Source organism: Numenius arquata, chromosome 4, assembly GCF_964106895.1.
Source record: "Numenius arquata chromosome 4, bNumArq3.hap1.1, whole genome shotgun sequence".
NCBI classification, from domain to species: domain Eukaryota; kingdom Metazoa; phylum Chordata; class Aves; order Charadriiformes; family Scolopacidae; genus Numenius; species Numenius arquata.
In genome coordinates, this window is record NC_133579.1 from 5,362,640 (window position 1) to 5,389,979 (window position 27,340).

A 27,340-nucleotide genomic window follows, 5' to 3' on the forward strand; every position below is an offset into this window, starting at 1 on the left:
TTTCACTCACCAGTAATGACTTGGCTATGACATTTTCCACTACCTTCAGATCGTGTTTCATGAGCCTGTGCTTCATATTTGACCCTTCCATTTCTTCATCCGCATAAAAACGGAACAGCAGCGGTTCATCTTTAAATTCGCTTTTCTCTAACACTGTATGATACAAAACCACACGTATTAATCCTTCTTTTCTTTTGAACTTTTCAATATCATGTCTCCCATGAAACATAAAATACTGAGCGTGCGTACACACATTCAATGCTACCAAACTATTTGCGTTTGTGAATCTAGGGAAATCTTAAATTTTAACATAAACACAATTTTTATGTGGATCCATTACAGAGAGGTATCACTAAGCTCCTTTTCAACTACAACATCTGGATTCCACCAAGCTGAGGAATACGCATCAGCCTGAAATGGTTCTAGCGAAAATCTCAAACACAAGGTTTTTCCTGAAAATGATTTAAAACCCTGATTTTGAAAAGTTCTTCTGCAGATGCCCACTACCAAGTTCTGGCACTCTCCTGGTGGTGAAGGATGCCAGGTTCGGTATTAGAAACGGGTTTGGTGGGGATGTGAAAGCAATCAGAACAGCAGAGGGATGCAGTTTATATGTTTAAAAGTCAAAGAAAAAAAGAATGAACAGTGCCAGAAAGGAAGTGACTTTCCCTCTTTCTCCAAACAAGCTGATGAGAAAATCATTTCTTCCTCTTTTCATTTCAGTAAATGACCTGCTGCTTCAATCCTTTCACGGAAATCTTCCCTCTGATGGTATTAAATGCGACCTGGTTCACCTCATTTTTGGTACTGCACATCTCTCTGCTCTCCTCTCCCTTATTTCTTCACTGCTGTCCTTATGATTTTCTCATTTTTCTACAGTCCACTTTCTCCAATTGCCTCCACTTCGCTTTTTTTAAGTCCTGCTCCTCCATACTTTATTCAGTCCTCCAAAAATGTCTCTTTTCTTTCCTACATAATTCCTAAACGTTTATCATCTCATCTGTGCAAACACGTATTACCTGCTTAAGAAATTTCTTTCAAAGCAGCTAATAAAACTGCCCCCCACCCTGATCCTTTAGAGGATGAATTTCTCAGTACATGCTATAAAATTGACCGAAAATAATTTTCAGAGTATATAAAAGGTACTTTTTTATCTTGAAGACTGCAGCATAGGTTTCTTCAGTGATTCAGTGTAACAGCTTCATATCCCTTCTCTAATATTATCTTTACCAGTCCCTGCATTTCCTTCCAACTATGTAGATAGTGTTAAACAAAAGGTAAGTGTAGCTTGTACAGAATTTATTTACTTACCATGGTGCATAAACCCGTTATCACAAAGAGCTACACCGAATATCATAGCTTCCTCCCTTGTCCGGCAATCCCCCTGTTAAACAATAGCATTTTTGGTTTTAAATATATTTTTAATATAGCAGCAAAATGAATTCTACACACAATGGTGTAACCTCACAGGGCTGGCAATAGCTGTCGATTATATTTACCACTGCCACCTTTACATAGACATTTATAGCATACATACAAAACAGTATATGCATGTTTATCATAGAATAGTTTGGGTTGGAAGGGACCTTTATATGGTTTACCTCTTTAGAGTTACAAACAACTATATTAAAATTTTAGTTACACTGCATTATCCATAAAAATCAATCGCACATAATCAAATCTAAAAGTGTCGAAGATTTTAACTTTTATAAAATAAAAGTGGTGCATGTTGACTGAGTGAACAGGATACCCTGTTCTTGTTCCAAGTTCACTTAAAATAAAACAGAACCGATGAAAGCAAATCGGTACTGACTTTTATCCATCTAGTTAGTAATTTAGTTTTTCAGAGCCTATCCGTTTCATTTTAAGCCATGAACAATGTTACATGCTGAATCACAAAGCTAAGTCTCATTAAAACACTTAAAGTTCAATGGCAAATAAGGAAGATAAGCACAAAAGGGATGAACAGCATGGCTGCTGACAGCTGATTTCTGTTACTCCACTTGTTTAAGAGGATTACACTTACACACGCTGTTGTAATAACCCTTACACAAAGTGCCTACACGTTATTCTGCTTAACACGTCACTACCTTTCAAATTGGATTTTAAATGCAAAATGTACACAAATGCAAAGGTGTATACTTGCCTGTGCAATCAACCAGTCTATGAGTTTGTTAGCCATGACCACAGATTTGTACGTTCTCAAGTGATAATCTTTGTCCCTGTTCAAAACAAACCGAAGCAATTTAAAAATAATCCAACAAAAACTCAAGAGAGCCTAACAGGGAAAAAAAAAAAAAAGGCAACAAAACACCCTGTATTTCACAAAACTGTTAGTGCAAACATGAACTGAGCATTTTATAATGGACTCTGGAGTAAAAAAGCAAGTCAAACCTCTCAGTGTAGAAAGAAAGGAGGAGGCTGACCATAACTCGCTTGGGCAATAATGTCACCAGGCAGCGACAAGGCAGTTGTGTTGTTAACGCTGGGAGTCTCCGAAGGAGGTAATGGAGCATTAGTAAAGGAGTGTACTAATATATACAGTCAGCATATAAACATATCCATCAGGACCTAGAAGTCTGTAAAATAAGTTCATATTGAACGGAGTTTGCAGTCATTTAATGACTGAGTTATGCTTTTTGTCTTGATGGCCCTTCAATCTTGTTTGATTACTCCCAAGAGACCAATCTTGAAAGGATGGGTTGGGTTCCTACATTCTGACACAGCACCTTCACATTATACTCTTCTTCTGAATGACTCTCGAAGGATTTCCCAATTGGACTCACCTAATTACTGGGGTAAACAGACTGTGAAGGCGACAGTACAGTCGCACACCCTGTTAAAGAGAAAGATGGGGTCGGTTAATCACATCTTCGCACCACAGAGAAGGTAAGAGGAACAGACGCAGTAAGGGAAGCCTATACCTTCTAAATGCACTTCACTTAGATCGTAAAAAATTCTGTTCAAATTCCTTTATTTTTTCAAGTGCCAAAACTTAGTATTTCCAGATAACAATATCGATTAATAAATTATGAGAAAGAAAACATTTCCAATCTAAGCTCCACTGAGACAGATGCAAAAAGGATTAGCTGTAACGTTGCGTTAAAAAATTTGAAGGTATAATACCTTGAAAAAGTACACAAAATCTGAGAGGTAAAGCAATGTTTCCATGCATTAAGGTTTTCCCAACCACTGCTTGCTATTCTACATAAAAAGTCAGTAATTAAAGGAAAAAAACCTACATTTGATTATATGCATCAATACTTTGCTTAAAAATTGAAATTATAACCAATAAACTTCAAAAAATACGCAGAACGATTCAAAGATTGGAAACGCTCTCAATTAAAAACAAAAACTAAAACTTTTGGAGGGGTTTAAGAAACTACCGTCAGAAAATGTTATTTGAAAACAGAAATCACATTAGTATTCCTTAGCAGACGATCAAAAAACAATTATGTTTATAACATGCAAGAATAACCATGTATAACAATTAAAAGCTGCGTCAAATTAGATTCCATCCTATTTTGCTGTGCCTAGTAGTTCAGTATTGAAGATTTTTCTAGATATACCTTACATTAACAAATGCCAGCAGAAAAGTGAATGACACGGTAATGCAATACTAAAATGCTGTCATTTTCTACCGCCTCAAAATCATGAGAAGTTTGAATATTAATGATTTTAAAGGCAATTTCATTCAATCATTTTGTTACGCTCAGTAGCGTAGATGGATAGCACTATCTGCGTCTAAACATCTATGTGACTGCAGATTTAGTGCCTTGTTAAGGCACTAATAGAAGACACTCAGATTTAAGAGAAAATTAAAAACAATTTTCTACCTATAGCTTCATACATATTAAAATGGACTGAAAAATACAGTAGACTGAAACACCAGCTTCAGAATCACCCAGAAACACAGGTATTGCATCCTCCATATGAAACCATTAAATACAAAAATAACTAAAAAATAAAAAACTTTAATTTTGTGTTTAAAACGTGTAACAAGCAGCCAAAATCTTCCCTTACAAATGGGAAACTGAATTTGATTCGCATAGAGACAGGCAAATGTATGGGGATGTTATTTATCCTAGCATTATATTTTACATTATATTTCAAGCAGAACCTCCATTTCTGATGTGTTCTTCCTAGTAATAACAACTATTCTATTCTGTACCTTAGAGATCACATCCTGCATCTCATTTCTGGGATAGTACGTTCCATCATCATATCGGAATCTGTATAGCATGTGTTCAGGTTTGAATTGGTGCTTATCTGTAACTTAATTAAATAAAAAAAAAAAAAAAAAAAAGAAGTCATGCATTGTTACGTGACTTTCTGAAGAAATCAACAAGAGAGAAGAGAGTCACCACCATTTCTTCTAATAACAGTCCATTACACAGCAACAAGTAGATTTCAGACATGGAGGGCAGGAAGCCCAATTAGATCATCTGCCGTAAGTTCCTTCATGTCACTGGTGACAATATTTCTCACTACTTTTAAGCAGTCCAGAAGAGGCCAAAAAAATTGAAGTCAAAGAGCAAAGAATAAGACAGACACACAGCTTGAAAAATTCGGCACTCAAATCTGTTATCTTTTTGCAAAGCTCATTGACCCAATAGCCAAATAAACCTTCTTTTGCAACTGTTCATACTATTGTTCCACATTATTCTCGGTTCTAATTCTTGCAGAGGCCAACCTCAGATGAGTCAAGAAAGACAGGAACCCTCCAAAACACATCTGACCAGTCTCACACCAGGGAGGAAAGGGAGGGGGAACTCCTTCCTCTTTACAGAGCCAACTGAAGGTCTTCAATGCCAGAGACTTGCAATCATCCTGAAGGTGTTGATAATCCGTTTCCCCAAAGACCCATGAAAAAGGATCTTAACGTGGATTTCCAGCGTTTTACAAGATTCCAACAACCACCTCGCAACTTCAAGCGTTTTGTCAAAACAGAGTATCATATGATACAAAACATATGACAGAAAACTTCCCCTGGAAGTGGTACTAGAGCAAGTCTTTCTGAAAAAATGCTGATTCATTTGATGGCTGAGGACCATCCTAGGATAACCGTCTGGTATTAATTACTGTTTTGCTTGCAGATGTAAGCTTTAATTTTGTAACTAAATTTGCATGTCATCAACTGATAAAGGAAGCTACTGCAACGTCTTCATTAATCAGAGTACGAGATCTGACAGTGTTAGGTAATTCTTCGATGCATGCCTTCCTACACCAAGTGATTAAACCATCATCCCTTAATCTCTTAAAAAAATTTATTTAGGCACCATAAACTTTGTGTAGTGCAGTACCTTCTGTTTGCATCATTTTTCATGCCCCTTCAAGCTCTTCAATACCTCCACACATAATTTGATGCATGGATATAAAACCAGGATTTCATATATTAAGTGGTTTTACCAGTGTCATGTGCAAATGCAAAATAACTTCTATGCCTGTATTTGATATACCTACTGATAGTAAAGCCCAGGACACTATTCCAATTTCCTTGAACTGATGGTTCACACTGAAGTGATGATCCAAAATAACCCCGAAGCTCTTTTACGTATCATTGCTTCTCAATACATCAAATACAGACTACAAAATTTTCACATACAATGCCTGGTATAAATATCTAAATGAATTTTAATTGATTGGGACCATTTAACTCAGAGAAAAAAAAGATGGCTTCTAGTTCTGTAATTAAAAATAATTTCCTACTGCTAGAGAAAAAATATATTACACTAGCTCAGCATACATTAAGAGGTATTAAAACCATCAGGAAGGGAATCAGGACTACAAAACACCTTTCCACCCCTGCGTGCCCATGATGAACAGAGCAGGCTCTCCCCCTTGAGGAACGCAAGCACCTGCTGTGTCTTTGCAGCCCCTACTTACACACAGTGCACCAGGAACCCAGGGAGCAGAGCGGGCACATCCTGAGCTCTGGAGAGCAAGGAAACCAGACAGGGATGCTCCCGACTCCAGCATTGGGTAAAATACCACATATATGCAGGGAACGCTGTGAGGGAAGTTGTAAATCACTATTTGCGTATTTTGGGGGTTGTCTTCTATGATATAGACATGATTTCATTTGTTCTATTCAAGAGGAACGATAGATGATCTGTCAGTTACTGTACTAACAGGGAAACCTTGAAAAAATGATGAAAACATTTACCTTACTGTACAGCTTTCCTTTTAACTAGAATCATAGAACGGTTTAGGTTGGAAAGGACCTTAAAGATCATCGAGTTGCAATCCCCCTGCCGTGGGAGGCTGCATGCTCCTCTGTTAGGGGACCATGTTACTGTAGGAAACTGTGTCAATAGCCTTGCTAAGGTGGAGGAAAACAACATCCATGCCACGTTGCCCAGAGAAGCTGTAGCTGCCCCATCCCTTGAAGTGTTCAAGTCCAGGCTGGATGGGGCTTTGAGCAACCTGGTCTGGTGGGAGGTGTCCCTGACCATGGCAGGGGGTTGGAACTGGATGATCTTTAAGGTCCCTTCCAACTCTAACCACTGTATGATTCTGCGTTTATATAAGGCTGGCCACCAGACCAGACCAGGTTGCTCAAAGCTCCATCCAACCTGGCCTTGAACACCTCCAGGGATGGGGCATCCACAGCTTCTCTGGACAACCTGTTCCAGTGCTTCACCACCCTCACAGGAGAGAATTTCTTTCTAGTATCTAATCTAAATCTCCTCTCTTTCAGTTTAAAACCGTTACCCCTTGTCCTATCACTCCACTCCCTGATCAAGAGTCCCCCCTCACCTCTCCTGTAGCCCCTTCAGTTACTGGAAGGCTGCTGTAAGGTCTCCCGAACTAGAATCAGCTATACAGAGTTTCAAACGCTTAAAGCTGCTAAAATGCTGCATTGCCACCAAAATAAGGAATGCCAAGTTGTTTTGTATGTCACTCCCAACAATGTACCTATATGCCACACACTAAGAAAATACACATATGGTATTTATATGCCACACACTAAGAAAAGGGAACCGATCCAGGTTTAAAAACTGGTCTTTACTTTTTTTTGCACGGTAATTTTGACTCAGATCAGCATATCATTCCAGGAAACTGCACAGCTACATTTATTTTTAATTTACTTTAAATTTTAAAACTATCCGATATTCGGATTTTTTTTGTAACTACAAAGCTCCTTACTGCCTTGAGAGGAAGCTTCCACCTCTAATCATGAGCCACAAGTGACTGGACAAAGTATCTGAGCCCACAGGCTGGTATAAGTCGTTTCAGATATTAGAGAATGCCACCAGGTGGATTTAAAATAGTAACACATACAACAGAATTTTCCTTTTTGCAAAACCGGAGGAAAAAACCTAAACAAACAAGCAAAAAACCATAACTTTTCTACTCGCAAGAGGTCACACACCAGGAAGGAAAACAATGCCCATCACAACATGGGTCTGGCATTGCTAGAATGAAGCCCAGCACAGTGAATATGCAGAGTCTAACAAAGCCCTCCACAACATTTGCAATGTGAATAACAGCCAAACTTTCTTTCTCCCTTGCTCCCTCTGTGAAAACAGATGGTTCATTCAACTTTATTTTAAGAATTCTATATTCACTGCACTGCAGCTGGATCCGCTATTCAAAGTAGCATGTCTGGCTCACATTTCTATGCTTTAATATAATTACCCTTTTATCTCATGAAATTGCACAATATTCATTTAGCTCTGTATTGAGAAAGTCTACAAGTGTATTTGGGATATAAATTACAAGATCAGGAGATGAATCTTTGGCAACAGAATCATTCAATTGAAAACAATTCTCTGTGTGTAGTAAACATAATAGCATCTGACACTTGAATGATGGTGGAGGAAAATCATGTAGACTGACATTAAAGAATTAAAGACTACATGACTACTGATGAATAACCTTAATGTTTCTCCTCCTACTCTGCGTATGTTTAAAACGCACACAGCTGAGTGGCACTCTGTTACTCCCGCTCTCTTTCCAGTCAAGGACACTGAAAACTTCGTGGCAAAGAACTTAAAAAGTAAGTATTAAATTCACCGCTTGGTGAAGTATAGAAGTATTAAAATGTGTAACATCAATGATTCCACCTAAATTTACACCCTGGATCTATGCTGGAACAGTAGCTAACTTCCCAACTGTTTCATTATTCTTTTTTTTTTAAGTGACTCTGTGAGCCAAACATGACTTCAAAACCAGAAGTTTCTCCAGTTCACTTCTATGGTCCTGTTGGACTGTACCTTGTAAAAGGGACAGAGATAGATGAGGACATGGCTCTAGTAAATGAAAAATGTTGCCAATGCAAATCATCTCCAGAAATCAAACCTCCTTATTAGCTCAAAACCAGAACCATTTCAATAATACTTCCCTCCAGAATGAGCTAAACACAGATAGCTGACTGAAAATTTCAGCATAAAAATATGAATTTCATTAACTATACAATCTATTGAAAAGAAGGCCTTAAAATTCAAAAAAATAAACTGTTGGATTCCACCACTTCCACTTGTAATACCCAACAGATGAACAGGCACGTTTCTCAACAGCCAGCTGTGACTCACTCCCTTCTACAATTCTTAGTTGAGCGTGTATCCCTGGCCTTAACAGAAGGCTTAAATCCTTAAAAACAGTCTACCCTTCTTTGTTCTGCCAGAATTTATTTTTGCTTGCAAGAGAATAGCAATGTTTCTCTAGGTCCCTGTTTGCAATGTTGGGATCCCAACAGCGTAGACATAATCTGATTAAATCAATGGAGCCTCTCCCAGTAAATCTGCTAGGCAAGGACAACGGCCCCACGAGGTCCCTACAAGGATATAATGCAGATTCAACACGCTCTCTTGCGTTAACGAGACCATCTTTTTGTCAAACAAAATTAAGTCCGCTCTAATTACAACAATTACCTTGAAAAGAAGTATGTTAAAGCCAATTATATTTACCATGATGGATAATGCCATTCTCTAATAAAGCTTGCCCAAGATGAACACCTTCTTCAGATTTGTGTATCTCTCCAATTTCCAACAGCCAGGACACAAATTCACTGAAATAAAAACAGATACAAAATACAAACTTTAAATGTCATACCATCAGATCTACTACATTTCCCTCTCAGTTACTGGTGTTTCTTACTAACCTAGTAAGCAACTCTTAAGCCTAATGGTCTTCAGAATGTCATACCACCTTTAAAAAACCCACTCATTTCAACCTTTTTATTATTTTGACATAAAAACAAATGGTTTCCCTTGAGCTATCTTTTCTTTTCTGCTCAGAAGTTTTACCTGCATCGAGTTTACCTTGCACATGGCGAAGGCTTTCCATGTTTTCTGGGATTTCCTAAACTAGCACGGCCACATTTGACCAGAGGGTCAGACATAAGGCAATCCCAGGCACAGCTACTGCACCTGTCCAGGGCAGACACGCCGTGAAGGCAGAACATAATCGCAGTACGACAGAACAGTACCCCTGTTACTTCCAAGGTAGAGATAAAATGTATTCAGCAAGTCAAGAATTATTTCTTTAAAGAAACTGTTTTATTTGATGCCTTTTCATATTTTCAACATGCCCGTGCAGCCTTGTCCCTTTAATAAAGCCACGTTGGAATATGAGTACACATCCATAAATTTCAGGCAGAGCAATTCACATTTTGGCTAAATTCTGGAGGTAAATAGGCCTAACAGACATTACAAATAAAGCCTGGTTTCTGCAGAATCCCAAAAAAGATTTAAAATGTGGTTTTAGCTGGTTAAAATTCATGCTATAAAATGCACATAATACCTTCCAAGAAAGCATTTGGGGAAAGTCGTTAATTTCCTCTTCCGGTCTTTGATGAGATTCCCTTGTTTGCACATCATTTTGTACAGTCTTTCTCCTTGCTCAGAGATCATCACCCAAGTGTCCTGTTCCATGCCCAATTTTAAACCTGCCAAAAATGCATTAAAATTTTATGAAGTGATATTGCCGTTATATTTCAGTATCTTCCCCCGAATGGAGAAGCTATACCAATATTTTACATACAAAAAAAAAAAAAAAAAAAAGTAAAGGAACTGCTTTCCATTATTTTTCTCACAATCAAGTTAAACCACAAACATCTGATCTCCATAAAGCATAATGAAATGGTATCTTTAAGTTCTCATAGTGAAGTTAAACTGTTACTGTATCAACATCACCACTGATATTGTAGTAATAAATACTAACACTGATTTTCAGACTTCAATATATGACCATTTGCAAGGGAGCAGTCGTGTCTTCCCAAGTTTAAAAGAAAAGGGCCTTGGTTTTGCTCTTACCATGGGATAATAAAAATGTTTTCACTTGAAAGATACTTTTCCAAATTTCCAATTAATAGTACCTACTTATGCGTTACACTTTTGTTAGTATCACATAAGATCATGTGATTATGCTTTTCACAAAAGCATATACACAACTAGTTTTACTGTTTTATTTTTTAACTGCTTCTCTTCTTGCAAAAATCATTATGTTTTCTGAGTAACAGATGATCAAAACCAGTTTTTTGTTGAAATATGCATCCCACTGGCCACTTACAGAAGCTTGGCATCCAAGGAATACTACAGACCTTCGTATCCCATGTGCTCTCCCAATAAACAATTATTAATTCTGGACAAAAACACACATTTCTGGAAAGTCTTATGTACATGTTCTCAGTTTCTGTTCGGATTTTAACATTTTTTAAACTATAACTGTACATATTCAATCTGTAATAGTCTCCCACTTTTTTTACTCTGAAAATATAGTCGGCAAAACCTATCAAGAGAAAAAGCTAACAATGGTACTGAACACAGATACAGAAGCATCTCTCGTTATCCATAAGCCAGATAGTGATGATGCCACAAAAACAGATAAAACTTGATGTATTCCCGGGAAAAGAAAACTTAACCAATACACTACTTTTGGAGCAAACCTCACGAAGTTCAACCAGTCCAAGTGCAAGGTCCTATACCTGGGACATGGCAATCCCAGTCAGAAATACAAGCTGGGCGGAGAATGGATTGAGAGCAGCTCTGAGGAGAAGGACTTGGGGGTGTTGGTGGATGAGAAGCTCAACACGAGCCGGCAAAGTGCGCTGGCAGCCCAGAAAGCCAACCGCATCCTGGGCTGCATCAAAAGCAGCATGGCTTTTGAGGGCGAGAGAGGTGATTCTGCTCCTCTGCTTCACTCTGGTGAGACCCCACCTGGAGCACTCTGCCCAGCTCTGGGGACCCCAACATAAGAAGGACATGGACCTGTTGGAATGGGTCCAAAGGAGGCCACAAAGATGCTCAGAGGGCTGGAGCACCTCTGCTATGAGGACAGGCTGAGAGAGTCGGGGGCGTTCAGCCTGGAGAAGAGCAGGCTTCATACGCTGTATTTATCTAGGCTGGAGATCACTGCAAACTGCCTTTCTACGTGAGATGTGGGGTCCACAGCACCACTACGAAGAAATGCATGGGCATACAAAGCATGACGAGGACAGAGTCACTCACTCAGATGAGCCCAAGAGATCTGACAAGTGTGTTCAATTTGATTTAGTCGGTCTCAGACTTGCAAAGGACATAAAACACTGTTCTTACATGTGCAGTCACTTAGATGTCACTGTAATTGCCTATATATATATACATATATGAACAGGCTCCATGTCTTACTAAGTAAACACACAATTAAAGCCTCTCTATGTTCACAGTGAATGAGAGAGTGTCTGTAGCTACATTTAGATACAGTATTTGAATTCTAAAAAGATACTTGTCTGGTTCCCAAGTCATCTGGCAACCTGCCTGCAATTACGTTGATGCATCCCGCTTTGTAAGAAGTGTTTATACAGATATTTTGGAAAAAAAAAAAAAAAAAAAAAAAAAAAATCACTCTGCTGGAGAAGATGGATAAATTCTTAAGTTAATAAGCTAACGGAGATATTCAAGAAATACTTTTGAAGAACCTGTGTTGCAAACTGAGTCTAAGCACATCCCAAATCCTCTCCTGCTCTGTCTGCTTTCTCTTTCTCTCATGGTTGTCTCCTTGGTGGCACAACCCACTAGGAGTTGATAAATTCCCCAAATCATAGGATGCTAAAATCCTAGGACACGGCTTGACGTTGGGAAAGGGCTACCTCAGACCACAAGCCTGGCAAGGCTTAGCTCACCTCTACCCTGTACTACCAGCTGCACAATAGCGTGGTGTGATATAGTAAGAATACATCAACATAAAATACTCCTACTTACTCTTTCTATTTCTTACCTAAAGGTATCAAAAGTCTAAGGGAGCCAAGAAACTTAACAACAGTGAAGTGGGATTTGTTAAAAATCTTTTTAGCCACATTCAGATACAGAAGAAAAAAAAAATCTGGGTTTTGTTCTATTTGACACCATCCCCGCCACATTGATTTTTCATTTGGTAATTTAAAATGTTGAGATTTTAGACCTCTAAGGCATCTTTTTAGCTCTTCTACTATCAGTTCCTGATAGCACTATTAATTAGCCAGAGCTCAGACACCCTAGTTGAAACTCTGGCCCTACAGCAGATGTTCTGCCAATATCCATTATTCAACTTTTTTAAAAGACCAAAGAAAGTATTGTTAGTGTCCATTTACAATGGAGGCACAAAACAAAGGCTACTGCAAAAAGCAACAGAAAATCTACACAGACCAGGAGAAGAATCCCAGATCTAACTACAAGGTCATATTTTCTTTCAATACCAAGGCTCCAAGTATCATCGTTACTGATTAGGATATTTTAGCTTGCAAATGAAATTAGCTCCAGAAGATGATGATGCGTCATCTTTCCCTGGTTCTACTTTGTGCTGGGTTCACCTTCAATACATGAAGTTATTCGTGGTCATATTTGAGATCAGGATTATATTTCATCCAATTCCATCTTAATTCAGTTATTCAAAAAGATAGTGATTTGCCGGCAGTGATTTCTTAATGTCTTGGGTATAGGAGAATACATCAAAAATGAGGCTGTGAGTACATGAAATGGCACAGAATGTTAGATCACCTGCATGAAGATCCAACACAGAAAACCTGCTCATTTCAGTGACTCAAATGGCCAGTCACAAAAGGGAATCAATGCATACAAATCCTACAAGGTACTTAGGGCAGAACCTCACATACACAAACTGTAATAGCACACAGGCCTCAATGAAATTATGACAATTTATACTGGTTGAGGATAAGCTGTAAAATCATAGATTAAATCACCTCCCCATTTCCTAAACAGCGTTCACTACCAGCATCCACGACTCAAGCCATTATGCCCTTCCTAATACAAGTTTGATTTATTTTTTCCAAGCTGGTATTCATAAACCTTCAGCTGAACCTGACACCATAAGTTTGCCGAGCAGCTGGTTTTGTTTTATATCTCAGCATAAAAATACAGTATGGCTTTCTGGCAAAGCAACACAAGGAAGTTTATTAACCTACCTTTTCTTCTCTCTCGCTCTTTCAAAATAGCTTCCAGCCATTCTTGCTTCTCTTCGGGGGTTTTTGCCATGCACACAAACCATTTGTTCTTTGCCGTGTTGTGGATCTTCCAGCCATTAATCACAGTGTGGCCGCTGCTGTGATAGTCAGCTGGGAAGAGATAAAATGGCTTAGAGAGACCCAATTCTTAAAAAAGTAATATTTGCTACAATTATTAAGAACTCTTATCATTACACATAAAGCTCGGGAAATACAGAAGGATAAAAATGAATCTCAAGTTATCTGTGCCACTCATGAACTACGTTATAACATAATAAGATTTACTTTTAACTTTTAGTAAATAATGTCCTTTTTCAAATGTAACAGAGAATTGCCTAGCATACGGAAGAAAATATAAACTTGACACTAAAACAGGCAGAATCCTATTAAGAGAACAGTACTTTTGTTCATATTAAAGTGTAATAAATAATTCCTTTAAAAAGCAGCACGGTGGTTTTCCTCCTTAAATTACTCAGAGTTGCTGTGCTGATTGAATGATTTACTATTAAATTTTAAAAAGGACTAAGTATACAGGGGAAAAATACAATTTCCATTTGACAAGTAAGTAAATCATATATATTTGATGTATCCTTACTGGTTACCTGAATAAAGATATCTCTACACTTACTTGTTTAAACAAACTGAAATATAATACAAAAGACTTACTCTGATTTAAAAAAAAAAAAAAAAAAAAAGCATTACCCAAATACATAATTCTTGAAATATATTCTTAGCAACCCTGTGTTCACTACGCACATTATAAGAGCGAGGTAATAATTGCTGATGTTCTTAGATATCTTGAACTTCTGACTCTTAACATGTAAACCACTATGCTACAAAAATCAGACTATTTAATATTTATTACTCTTTCCTTACTTCCATAAGATTTCATTTTAAAATGCTAGTTAAATCTTATTCAAAAATCAGCTAAACAGACTTCCTCTCCAAAACTAACACTCTTGAATATCCTTCACTAGGATTACACCCATTTCCTGGGGGAAAATTTGCCAGGCATAAATGCCTCATGATAACAAATATATGTTTGTGCATAAAATACAGATTAAAACTAGAATTAGCAACTACCGCACAAAATATTACAAAAATCAAAGGTCAACATTTTCTCACCACAAACTTTCATTAAGAGGCAAGAAAGTCCTAGGGCCAGCCCTGAACTACTGTAATAACTACAGAGCATTTTACTTTGTAAATACTTTTTCATAATTCAGCCCTGTTTTGTATAATGAGATGGGATTTTTCCGAAACGGAAACCCTTGCTGAAATGCTTGCTAAGATTTATCATAAATCTCAGCAGACATGCTAGCATCCTTTCAATAACTCTGCATTTTAATTAGATGGAAAGCAGCCAAGCTTTGTGTACTGGCTGGGAAATGTCAGGAACTACTAGAAAATCATGAGACCGACAGCTAATTTCTAAACCAACAAAACTTTCTCGTTCTCAAAGCCTGGAAGAAAGTGCAAGCAAGTCTACGATGGGGTAAAAAATGAAATAAGTTGGTTTTGCAACATCATATTTATACCACTTACCTATTTATCATATTTTTATTCACATAACCTATGCATAATATCCTTTGCCCCTTTAAAAACACTGTTACTTGAAAACTAGCCATCATCTCATTCATGCACTGTCAGAAGAACAGAGTCAAAAGACAGGGAAAAGAAAGAAGCCTCAGACAGAAGCTCTCAGCAGACAGACTGCAGCCCTTTGTAGATCAGAGGCAGGGGCACTACTGGAGGAAGGTAGGTTTAGGTCCCTTGGTATTATTTAAGTATATATATATAACTTGCATATATACAACTTGCATAACATATATATATATATTTAAGTATATAAAACTTGCAATATGGCACTAGCTGTGCTTTTTTGTTTATTTATTTAGAGGTTAGAGCATATAGAACTACAGGGTGGTATTTCTCCTGTGGTCTTTGTTACCCTATATCTATCATCACAACACCCATGTTATGTAGAGAAATATTACGCTCTCTAATGCAGTGAACTGTAGCCGCTAAAATTGTGGCCAAAAAAAATTGCAAAAAGATGGCTCAGGCTCACAAATGGATTTAGGTCCTCCCATTTCACTCTGGACAGAAATTTGGTGTCAACTTAGTAGTTTAATTCAGAAAAAAAGGCCACATCCAGCCACTTGGATATCTCAACAAAGAGATGACATTTTAAACATGCAGATTCCTTAGCATCTGAAGTTCTGCAACTTTCCAGCCAAGAGCACTGGCTGGTTGATCACGTGTATCACATGTCACTACGAACTCACTGAATTATGTGAAAAACCCAATCACCTAGCTAGGGACTAAGACTGCCTGATGTACACAGATGGCAATGAGTTCAGGTGGAGGAAAAATGGGTAGCTACCGCCCAATTTTGCAATTGTAACTCATTCCCATGATGCCCAGCTTGACTCCAACCTCACTGCAACACCCCTGATTTCTCTTTTCCTCCCCGTGTTCCCCATGACTTCAATCCCCCAAAGCTCCCGTGAGCAGTCTGTGGTCCCTGAATCATAGAATCATAGAATGGTTTGAATTGAAAGGAACCTTAAAGACCATCCAGTTCCAGTCCCCTGCCATGGGCAGGGACACCTCCCACTAGACCAGGTTGCTCAAAGCCCTATCCAGCCTGGCCTTTGAACACCTCCGGGGATGGGGCAGCCACAGCTTCTCTGGGAAACCTGTTCCAGTGTCTCACCACCCTCACAGCAAAGACTTTCTTCCTGACATCTAATCTAAATCTCCCCTCTTTCAGTTTAAAACTGTTACCCCTCATCCTATGTCTGCACTACCTGATCAGAAGTACCCCCCCAGCTTTCCTGGAGACCCTTTAGGTTCTGGAAGGGGCTTTAAAGGTCTCCCCGGAGCCTTCTCTCCTCCAGGCTGAGCAGCCCCAACTCTCTCAGCCTGTCCTCAAGAAGAGCATTCCAGCATTACACTATCATCCCATAAACACTCATACCCTTTTTGGACTGGCTGTTGGACAAAACCTAGTCAAGAGCTGCAGATGTGCTGGCTGGCCAGCCAGGAGGCAGGTATGTTCTGGCTGCCCAGCTGCACAGGATACCTGCACACTCTCCACATCAAGGCCATCACAGCTGCCAATCAGGCTAAAGAAATGATTTGCAAACCTCACACAATGGCTACAGAAAGAAGGGCGTGAGACTTCGAGCTGCTCCATGCAAAGTCTGAACAAGCACTCTTAACAAGCATCCAACATCAAGCCTCCAACTTTCTCAAGAAAAGGTGATGAAAGACGACATCAACTTCTAATGATACTTGGTAATATATTAAAGCTTGCAATTTGAACTGTAATATATTGTTCAAAATTCAAGACACGAACCTTTGAACGTAACAAGAAATTTGTTACAGCCACGAACAACAGAATTTGTTTCTTCCCGTAAAAAAACAAACAGAAATGTCTGTATTGAAGTACTTCTAAGTTTCTCAGACTTAGTTCTTAGGAGTACCAAAGCTCAGAAATACCAAGGAAATAATTAATGCATAATCTCAATTGCCTTCCTTTTCTGTATATTTTTTTGGTGCAGTCTCTGGTTTTTCTACTTCATGACTCATTTCAAGACAACAGGGGACAGAACTAAGCAGATTTATGGTTGCTTACACTATCTATTTCCTAAGTTTCAAGTGCTTGTCTTCATAAATGAAGTAACATTCATGTAATGGCTGGTGAATGCCTTTAGAAATATACTTTTCTCTCAAAACTGAATAGAGAAAAACAATACCATCTCAATATGGTAATGTATTAATATTTGCAAGTGGTTGTGTAGCCACACTGTTTTACGAACACAAACAGTCTGCCCTGATAAGTAATATGCATTCCACTTTAATCAGAGCAAACAAAAAAAAGGCAGAGTGCTTCACAATGCCGAAATAAAAAAATAAAGCTCCCACCAACTGTACTGCTCAGCCAAAGCCTAATTTAATCAAAGAAAAATTGCTTTTCAGAAAAAGCTTTGTTAATTTCTGTAGGCATGTCATTAGCATGACAATAAACCACACTGGGAATCTGTTTTCCTATTGCTAAGCTTCTACTTACAAGCAAGGAAGACTACATTCCTACGTCTGTCAATGCTGAGAGCAAACACTCTCAGTTACCCTCTTTCCCTGGAGCACTATGGTTCCTCACACCAAGTGAACAGAGGATCCCAAAATCTACAGCAAAGAACTGTGGAAGTATCTAGATGCAAAAGTCTTTCATAAAGGGACCCGTGAAAAGTTCATGAGAAGGAGTCATGCACAAATATGAAAACAGAAGCACTCTGCACTCTAAATTAGGAATTATAGAAACTGATAGGTAATAGGTGATTAAGAAGAAGAAAATAATACAATATCAAAAAAGAACATGCAAAGCTGATGTGAATGAGGCTCAGACAACCCGGTTACTACACTTGGGAATGAGATGAGACAAAGAGAACCCAGCAGAACAGTAGCGGGTTACAGTTCAAACGCAGATGACTACAGGGGATGAGAAACAAGACATCTGGGTGAAACAGATGAGAACAGTACAGAAACCACGGCAGCGGAAGGTTAAAGGGCATCATGATCTGAGCGAAAGATAAAAGTATTAGTGTGAGGAGAGGCAATATGCTTTTGACTACAATGAAAACAGGTTTTTGAAGAAAAAAAAAAAATTGGGGGGGAAGGGGTGGCAAGAAAAGGGTGGAAAGGTGCCACAGACCAGAGAAATAGCAGAGACATTTCCATATTTCAAAGAGAAACATAGAAAAGAGGGATGAAATAGCACCAATTAGCAAAAAAAAAAAAAATAAAAATTTAGGATATTGGACAAACCGAAATGGAGAAGGCAGAAAATGTGGGGATATGGGAAAAAAAAAAGCAGGCAAGAATAATCTAGAAATGAAAATAAGCAAACCATTAACTGATGTCTCAGAACTGTGGAAAGGAAGGTGGATTTTAGAAATGTTGCGAATATAAAAGTGACAATATTTGATATGGCTCAGAAGAGCAAATGGGAAGGAAGCGCGACAGCCTCCAGGACTGTGTGCAAGGCTATAGGAAATGCGGATGGCAGCAAAATTTCCTGTGGCTGGAGGAAATTAGGCTACTGGTGTCTGGAGTGGAGAGGAAGACGCTTTGTGCTTAGCCAAATTATGTTTGAAGATTCACTGAGGAGGAAAACAGTTTGAAAGAGATCAAGGACTGGATACTTCGAACAAGCAAATGAAGAAAGGTAGGACAGATTTGAGAAATACAGGATAGTCATGGAAGGAAGAAATATTCGCTAAAGCAAATACTGAAAGCATGGCAATATGTGGGATTGGAACCAGTGAAAGAAAAAAGTTAAAGAATTCTTGGAATATTTATCAGGAAGAGGATGGTGGGTCCATGTGGCCACAGTAACCACAAGAGTTGTAAGTAAAGAGAGTGACATAATGGAAACAGGAAAACTGACTTATATTTCTGAAGCATAGAAAAGGAAGATGAACAAACATAAATGAAAGGTAGTCAAATAATACATGACGTAAAAGACTGAAACACTCAACTCTCTTTTTTGCATAAACTGAGATTTCATACAAATAAAGCCAACAAGTGGGCAGGAACACAGGCCAGAAAAGGGAAATAGCTGGATAAAGAATATTGGATAAATTACATTCAGGTCAATGAGGTCTGATGAAAATAGTGTACCCATAGATACCTCTAAATCACTAACTAAATCAGTAGGCCAGGTAAAGGACCTAGCCTGAAACAGATGTCAAGGAGTTCTTACAAAAAATATCTAGCAAACAAAGAAAACGAATCAAGTGTGACGCCACAGTGCTCTACCCTATGTTCAGTATTTTCCAATAATTTTATCAGGAGCTTAAATGGCTCAGTAATAGTATTGTTTGTTCATAGAACCAAGGCAAGAAGCACTGCAAGAGCTTTGGGGAACAAGACATGAATTCTGAATACTTAATGAATTGTGGAAATAGTGAAATAAAATTGAGTACAGAGAAGAAAGTAATTGTTAGGACCTAACGTCAGACATTCACACAGTGTAAGATATAACGGGATAGGCACCGGTACTGCACCACAGGATCTGGTGTGGTATTCTGGAACACCAACTAAAAAATTGAAAAATAACGCTCTCAGAAGAGCCAAACAATCCTGGGATTAATAATAGACATCCCGTATGGAGCACTACAGTAATTATTCTGTTCCACTTGGCACCAGCAAAGTTTCGGCATTTATAGTGTTTTGAGGTTTCATACCAACAGTGGCAACTTTTCCATTTGCTTTTACAGATGTATCACATACCTAGGGATAATCTATTTAGGAATGCTGTAAAGTGAAGTTAAATACTCAATTTCAGTTGAGCAATAAATTTCACCTTATTTTATTACTCTGTTCACGTTAGCATAAAACAGTCATCTATGACTGCCCAGCTCATCACCTGTGAAAGAACGATGTGTCACAGAAGTAGAGTTTTGATAGGAGCAGAGAGCGCTCTCCAAGGGGCATCTTACTCTTTCTTTCTAAGTACAAGGAGCACCCTCCATTCTCAAAGAAATCAAGAAGCTGCCTTTGATTTCAGCACCTCGAAAGGCTGCCCTGTTAATGAGCTACACAAAGATACTCACCTGTTCCATCATCTACATTCTCTACCTCCATCACTTCAGTGTTTATTCTGCCCCGAAAAAGGTAACGGTGGCCATCTGTGGATGCTTTGCTGTTCTTCAATCGCCTGATAAAAGAAAGAGCAGCTGAGCAGATCATCCACCACCTTTCACTGTGTTTCTGCACTGCTCCCTGTGCATGTGGCATTTAAAGACTACTGTAAGAATCACAACACATTCATAGATGTGCAACTGAACTGCGGGAACGGTTGCTGAATGGGACACTGCAGATGCTAATGCAAAGATACTACCTCTGGTAAGATTAAGCTGCAAATTGCTGGCTGACGTGAGAGTTTATCAGGAAAGTCTCACTCTGTAAAAGCTCTTTTCCAACGCTTTCACAGAATCACAGAATCTTCATGGTTGGAAGGGACCTTTGAGATCATCGAGTCTAACCAGAAAAAAAACCCAACACCCACAAACAGACACAAACCAACAGTCTCGGGCACTAGAGCATGCCCTGAAGTGCCATGTCTACACGTTCCTTAAATACCTCCAGGGATGGCGACTCCACCACCTCCCTGGGCAGGCTGTTCCAGTGCCTGACCACTCTCTCAGTAAAGTAATTCTTCCTGATATCTAATCTAAACCTCCCCTGTCCCAACTTCAGACCATTTCCTCTGGTCCTGTCATTATTCCCTTGGGAGAAGAGGCCAACACCCACCTCTCTACAACCTCCTTCCAGGGAGTTGTAGAGGGCAATGAGGTCCCCCCTCAGCCTCCTCTTCTCCAAACTAAACATGCCCAGTTCCCTCAGCCTCTCCTCATAGGACTTGTTCTCTAGACCCCTCACCAGCTTGGTGGCTCTCCTCTGGACACGCTCCAGCACCTCAATGTCCTTCCTGTAGTGAGGGGCCCAGAACTGAACACAGCACTCGAGGTGGGGCCTCACCAGGGCCGAGTACAGAGGCACCATCGCTGCCCTACTCCTGCTGGCCAAGCTATTCCTGATACAGGCCAGGATGCTGTTGGCCTTCTTGGCCACCTGGGCACACTGCTGGCTCATGTTCAGCTGGCTGTCCACCAACACCCCCAGGTCCTTTTCTGCTGGGCAGCTTTCCAGCCGCTCTTCCCCAAGCCTGTAGCGCTGCCTGGGGTGGTTGTGACCGAAATGCAGGACCCGGCACTTGGCCTTATTAAACCTCATCCCGTTGGCCTTGGCCCATTGATCCAGCCTGTCCAGGTCCCTCTGTAGAGCCTGCCGACCCTCAAGAAGATCAACACTCCCACCTAGCTTGGTGTCATCTGCAAGCTTACTGAGGGTGCACTCAATCCCCTTATCTAGATCATCAATAAAGATATTAAACAAGACCGGCCCCAAAACTGAGCCCTGAGGGACACCACTGGTGACCGGCCACCAACTGGATTTCACCCCATTAACCACAACTCTCTGGGCTTGGCCATCCAGCCAGTTTTTTACCCAGTGAAGAGTACACTTGTCTATGCCATGATTCACCAGCCTCTCCAGGAGAAAGCTGTGGGGGACGGTGTCAAAGGCCTTACCAAAGTCCAGGTAGACAACATCCACAGCCTTCCTCGCATCGAGAAGGTGGGTCACATGGTCATAGAAAGAGATCAAGTTGGTTAAGCAGGAAGCTTAACCAACTTGAAAAGGTTGTAAGCTTTGGTACCTATATGCCACTGCCTGCCACCAAAGACAAAACATTCTTTACTCCTAACTGATGTACCCTCCTTGTGTTAGTCAAGAAATTCAACACAAGAGTAGCACAACTGAAAAAATGAACTAAGAACACCTTTGGAGATAAATCTTGACCTGCATGCACTAGCCTCATAAATGGGATTTATGCACGGAAGAACAAAGATGACATTCTTCCTTTCTCACGTAAGGGTTAACCAAGAATTACAATTAAGAACTGCTGAAATTTTGTGGCAGTTTCACAGTGATATATTCCAAAGCTTTAACTCTTCTATTGCTATAACTCTGTTCCCAGTCAGGGCCTTTTGAGAAACCCAGTTCTAGGCAGCTTTTCCCACCACAGATAAGCCAGGGATGCTTTTCTGTCCACTTTCGCCTATAATGATAATTATATCAAACAAAGGTCAGTTCCTGAGAATTAATTATCATCTGAATTCTGACCTTCACTCACTCCAGAGAGGCACTGATCTTCAGAAAATGACCTACCTCTCAAGCACTGCTGTCTAATGAGGAACTCTACTATAATGGAGTTTCTTATTGAGAAGCTGAATAATATATTTAAACAAAAACCCAAACACAAAACAGCAGCAAGCATAAATGTTCAATATCATATATTTTTTCTTTCCAAAGTGAGGGGAAGCCAATACTTCTAGTGACCTTTATACCTGTGAAACCAAATTTAGCAATCCACGTTTCTACAATTCCATAGCACAAGGATGCTTAATTACATAAAAGATCTCAAACCAAAAATAATAGGACAACTTCTGTAAAATTTCCAAAATACAAACCTCCTGTGAGTAACACTAAAAATTCAGCCTGTTTACCCTTCCTAGAAGAGAGTGAGGCCATCGCATATAACGTTGTGGAAAACTGACAAAAAAAAGATTCTTTCTCCCTGTACTTCACCAATTGGATTCTGCATTCGTATAAAGTTTTTCCAACGTTTGAATTAAATACAGTTCTCTTGGGATGATAGATCTCCTCTAAAAATGCTGACTTTTGTATTGCAATTAACTGCAGTAAACGCTTTAGTGATGTTCATATATTTGTATGAAACAGCATCCAGAGGATTAGCTCTACTGTGAGGAAAATAAATTATTTTTAAAAGTATAAGTTAGTGATTTACCTGTGCTTTTTTTTGCAGTAGACCAAAAGGTTATCAAAAAGAAAAAATATCCTCTCTTGGATATTTCCTGCTGAAATTTTCAGTAGTAGTCCACTTCGCAGCATTTCTGTGCATGTGTCTGTGATGTTGGACCCCTAAAATCAATTAGGAAAGAGATTATTCTTTATTCTGTGAGAATTGAAGGACTCTGCACCACTTAAGGAAAAGTTTCCTATACAAACTCACAACCGTAATGGTTCTCTGGAAACACCAAGAATAAAACTCATGGTAATTTATTACACTGTAATTAAATAATAATTTCTAGTGACACAACACCAGCTCTGTATTCATTTAGTATTGCCATTAACTGGATTTGTGGCTTTTTTGAATGGATAAAGTTTAATCACTGAAGTTTCCAAATCATATTATACCTGTGCATGATAATTCTCCTGAAAAATCAAGTCAACTTTATAGAATAACTCTTATCCTCAGTAACTTTACTTGTCAAAAATGTCTGAAAATGGGGCTTTACAAGAAATCTATGCCAACATGAACTTGGAAGCTGAAGCAACCTGGAACTTGAACACAGAATCATAGAACGGTTTGGGTTGGAAGGGACCTTAAAGATCACCGAGTTCCAACCCCCCTGCCCTGGGCAGGGACACCTCCCACTAGACCAGGTTGCTCAAAGCCCCATCCAGCCTGTCCTTGAACACCTCCAGGGATGGGGCAGCCACAGCTTCTCTGGGAAACCTGTTCCAGTGTCTCACCACCCTCACAGGAAAGACTTTCTTGCTGACATCTAATCTAAGTCTCCCCTCTTTCAGTTTAAAACCATTACCCCTCGTCCTATGTCTGCACTACCTGATCAGAAGTCCCCTCCCAGCTTTTCTGTAGCCCCTTTAGGGACTGGAAGGCTGTTATAAGGTCTCCCCAGAGCCTTCTCTTCTCCAGGCTGAGCAGCCCCAACTCTCTCAGCCTGTCTTCATAGGAGAGGTGTTCCGGCCCTCTGAGCATCTATGTGGCCCTCCGCTGGACCTGTTCCAACATGTCCATGTCATTGTCCAACAGGTCCATCATCATTAAGGGTACATACTTGCACACTAAATTAAGCTAAACGCAAAATGAAAAGAAGCACAAGATTTAAAACTCAGGTAAAGCTAAAAGTGGCACATACATTTAGACTATCTAGTGTACTTCCTGCTTGTGATAAAGGCATCACAAGTTTTTTTGCTTCAGGCAGACTGTTCTTTCATGTCAAAAGAATCATAGAATCATAAAATTGCCTGGGTTGGAAGGGACCTTTAAGATCATCAAGTACAACCATCAACCTACTCCGACAAGAAACATCACTAAACCATATTTCTGAGCACTATGTCTGCCCATCTTTTAAATACCTCCAGGGATGGTACCTCAACCACTTCCCTGGGCAGCCTGTTCCAATGCTTAATAACCCTTTCTGTGTAAAAATTGTTCCTAATATCCAATCTGAACCTCCCCTGGTGCAACTTGAGGCCATTTCCTCTTGTCCTATATGGCCTGTTTCTTGGGAGAAGAGACCGACCCCCCCCTGGCTACACCCTCCTTTCAGGGAGTTGTAGAGAGCGAGAAGGTCTCCCCTCAGCCTCCTTTTCTCCAGGCTGAACACCCCCAGCTCCCTCAGCTGCTCCTCACAAGGCTTGTTCTCCAGACCCCTCACCAGCTCCGTTGCCCTTCTCTGGACACGCTCCAGCCCCTCAATGTCTTTCTTGTCATGGGGGTCCCAAAACTGGACACAGCACTTGAGGTGGGGCCTCACCAGTGCCCAGTACACAGGGACGACCATGTCTATGGGGCATTTTCATAAAGGTTAATGAAAAAGAAGTAACTTTAACAAAGTATAACATTTTCCCCAAAATATTTCTGTGAGGAAGTCCTGGCATTTCTATGCCTTATAAAGCGAATTTACCTCTCAAGGAAGCCTGCCTTGAATTCAGAGATGTATTTTAGCTTTTCTGAAGATCTATGCTCCTGTGGGACAGAACTATCCTATTGATCGATGCCCACTGGCTGAACCAACCACACACCCACGGCTCGAGGACTTTCCTAACTCGGGGCAGAAAAACCTGCAAAAGCCAGGACTTTCCTTTCATCTACACACATTCCGAAAGACTTATGCCTGCAATAGCTGTAGTTACTTCCTCTTCTTGATCTAACCACAGCAGCAGCCCAAAGAAAAATGCATCCAATTAAGAGCCAAGAAGCCGTCATGGCTTCTGCTCTCAGCTCATCCTCTGGACATCACGGTACTGAATATTGAGCAATCGCTCAGACTCTGTCCTGAAGAGAATGCAGTCTGTTTACAGAGATGATAAGAGAGATTGCACAACCATCCCACTGGCACACAATTCGTGTCTCTAAATAAAGCAGCTGCGGTATTAGTATTAACTAACCACTCTCTGTTTCCATTTAGGACCAAATGAACCAAAAATTAATGTCATCTATTGCCACCAGACCATACTTCCCTTCTTAAGACAGAAGCGCCAGAAGCTGGCACACTAATTGTACAGTTTCATTTGAAACAAGACACTGAAACACCTTAAAAGCACACCTGGTAATACAAACTAATTACAAATTAATATTTGCTGCCCACAACTACAGAAAAGCAGGTCGATTTCTTTCCATTCTCTCTCATTGCTTTTGTGTATTAAAAAGAGTAACCAATACCTTATGCTGCTTTTAAAGTTTGCTGGAACAGTACTTACTAATAATTTACATTTTAAATGGCTGGATACTTTTTAAAGGTTTTTGGTTTGTTTTTACAGAAAACTTCAGCTTTGCTGAAAATTGTAATTCTTTGTAAGGAAGCCAATAAAATTTCAGCTTAAGGCTTCAGAACGGTTTCAGCAGTCTCAGTTTTCTACTAATGGGTTTATTTTTTCACAGAAAGGGTTTTATGAAAACATTTTGTCTCTCCTATTGAAAAAATTTGATTTTGAGTGTAGAAAAATACAACCTTTCCCCAACAGTCCTAGCATGTTCTGCTACTGTGACAGCATCATATCATAAAATACCATATTTTATACCTATTTTAAATGTATATAATTCAGGCGACCTGAATTATCAGGATTTGCCTCATTCACGATCCAAGTCCAACATTGCAATATGACGGTGAGTATTATCTGTAACACATTACTACCCTTCGCTAGTGTTTTTCCTCTTCATTTTCTTCCTTTTCTAGTATAAACTGCTAGATGATGGAAAAAAAACCAACATTCTAGAGGTATTTTTTTTTTTCCCCTTGGAGACCTCCCGTCCAAATACTGAACTGTGTTAACTTCACTTATCGGATACCTTTTGACAAGATCACAACCCGTGGCTGGAGTGGCCGCAGGTCAGTGAATTTTGTTACTGCTGGTTTATTTGCTGAAGTCCAAGGGAATAAGCTATGAGGATGAGAAGTCACATCTGGCTGTCCCACATAACGCTGCCAGCGCAGAAAAATCCCCTGCCGTCCCCCTGCCCGTGTAACACCATTAAGGGTCAGCCTGTTCCAAGACTCGGGGTGGACTTGGAGCTACCTACTGCACAGATAAAACTGAACTATGCTACCTACAAGCAGTACTTTTGGAGCAAATATCACCAACACCTTCTAACACAAACGTCTTCTCATTAAATGTTTGAATTGAAACTACCAGGGAAACCTCAAATATGAGCAATTTGAATCTGAAAAGCAATTCACTACTTCGAAGTTTTCATGAATACGTATGTTTATACCCAGTGCTTGCAAGGAAAGATCACAGAGTTGCTCAACCTAAATGTAAAATCACTACTGCTACGCTACAATTCCTGTTTCTATACATTTAAAGCACCTGCAATTAGAGCTGATGGGGTATTTTCAGTGAAAACAGCATTTTTGTGATATGTCCACTTGAAAATGCCATGTACGGTAGAAACAAAGCTGTTCTAATCATCTTCTGAATATAAAGGATTCAACTGGAAAAAAACTGCAAAGCAAGTTTCTGCTTTCCAAGGCAGGCGTACACTCTGAAGCCAGAACAGTTTTCCTCCATCTTTCCTACTGAGCCACTGAAGACTCCAAACATCTAATGGTAGAGCAGTTCCCTCTTGTGGGTTGCACTGGGGCTGAGGACTGTGTGGGTTTCCAGGACAGCCAGTGTGGAAATTAAAAGTCCATGAGATCTCAGAGCTTGCGGGCTATTTAGATAAAACTGGCTCCCAACAGCCCTGGGCTGCCAATCAGTTGCCCATCAGTCCACTAAGGCCAGAGCTCTGAGATGTGGGCTACCATGACCGTACCCCAAAATAAATACATTTAAAATGCACTGGAAGGAGAAAGACTATATGCAAGATATGTAAAACAATATCCCCCTCATCCTTAAGTCATTAAATGCCCATCTTTGACATTAAAAAATGTCCTTCATTACCTTGAGATCAAAAGCAGCATTTGTTGGTTTGTTACAAAAGCTACTTATCCATGTATTCTGGGCAAATTT

General features: G+C 39.7%; 1 protein-coding gene across 1 annotated transcript in view; it reads right to left on the reverse strand.

Moving 5' to 3' along the window:
- PREX2 (phosphatidylinositol-3,4,5-trisphosphate dependent Rac exchange factor 2) overlaps positions 1–27,340 on the reverse strand; it is a 190,951-nt gene that overhangs the window by 96,551 nt on the left and 67,060 nt on the right. Inside the window, exons 7-16 of the mRNA XM_074146851.1 lie at positions 22,866–22,999; positions 20,047–20,150; positions 13,385–13,534; positions 9,748–9,892; positions 8,913–9,013; positions 4,172–4,275; positions 2,787–2,836; positions 2,147–2,222; positions 1,312–1,384; positions 11–153 (exon numbers count right to left, since the gene is read on the reverse strand). Of these exons, the coding sequence (XP_074002952.1) occupies positions 11–153; positions 1,312–1,384; positions 2,147–2,222; positions 2,787–2,836; positions 4,172–4,275; positions 8,913–9,013; positions 9,748–9,892; positions 13,385–13,534; positions 20,047–20,150; positions 22,866–22,999 (1,080 nt within the window). The remainder of the gene's footprint in view (positions 1–10; positions 154–1,311; positions 1,385–2,146; positions 2,223–2,786; positions 2,837–4,171; positions 4,276–8,912; positions 9,014–9,747; positions 9,893–13,384; positions 13,535–20,046; positions 20,151–22,865; positions 23,000–27,340) is intronic.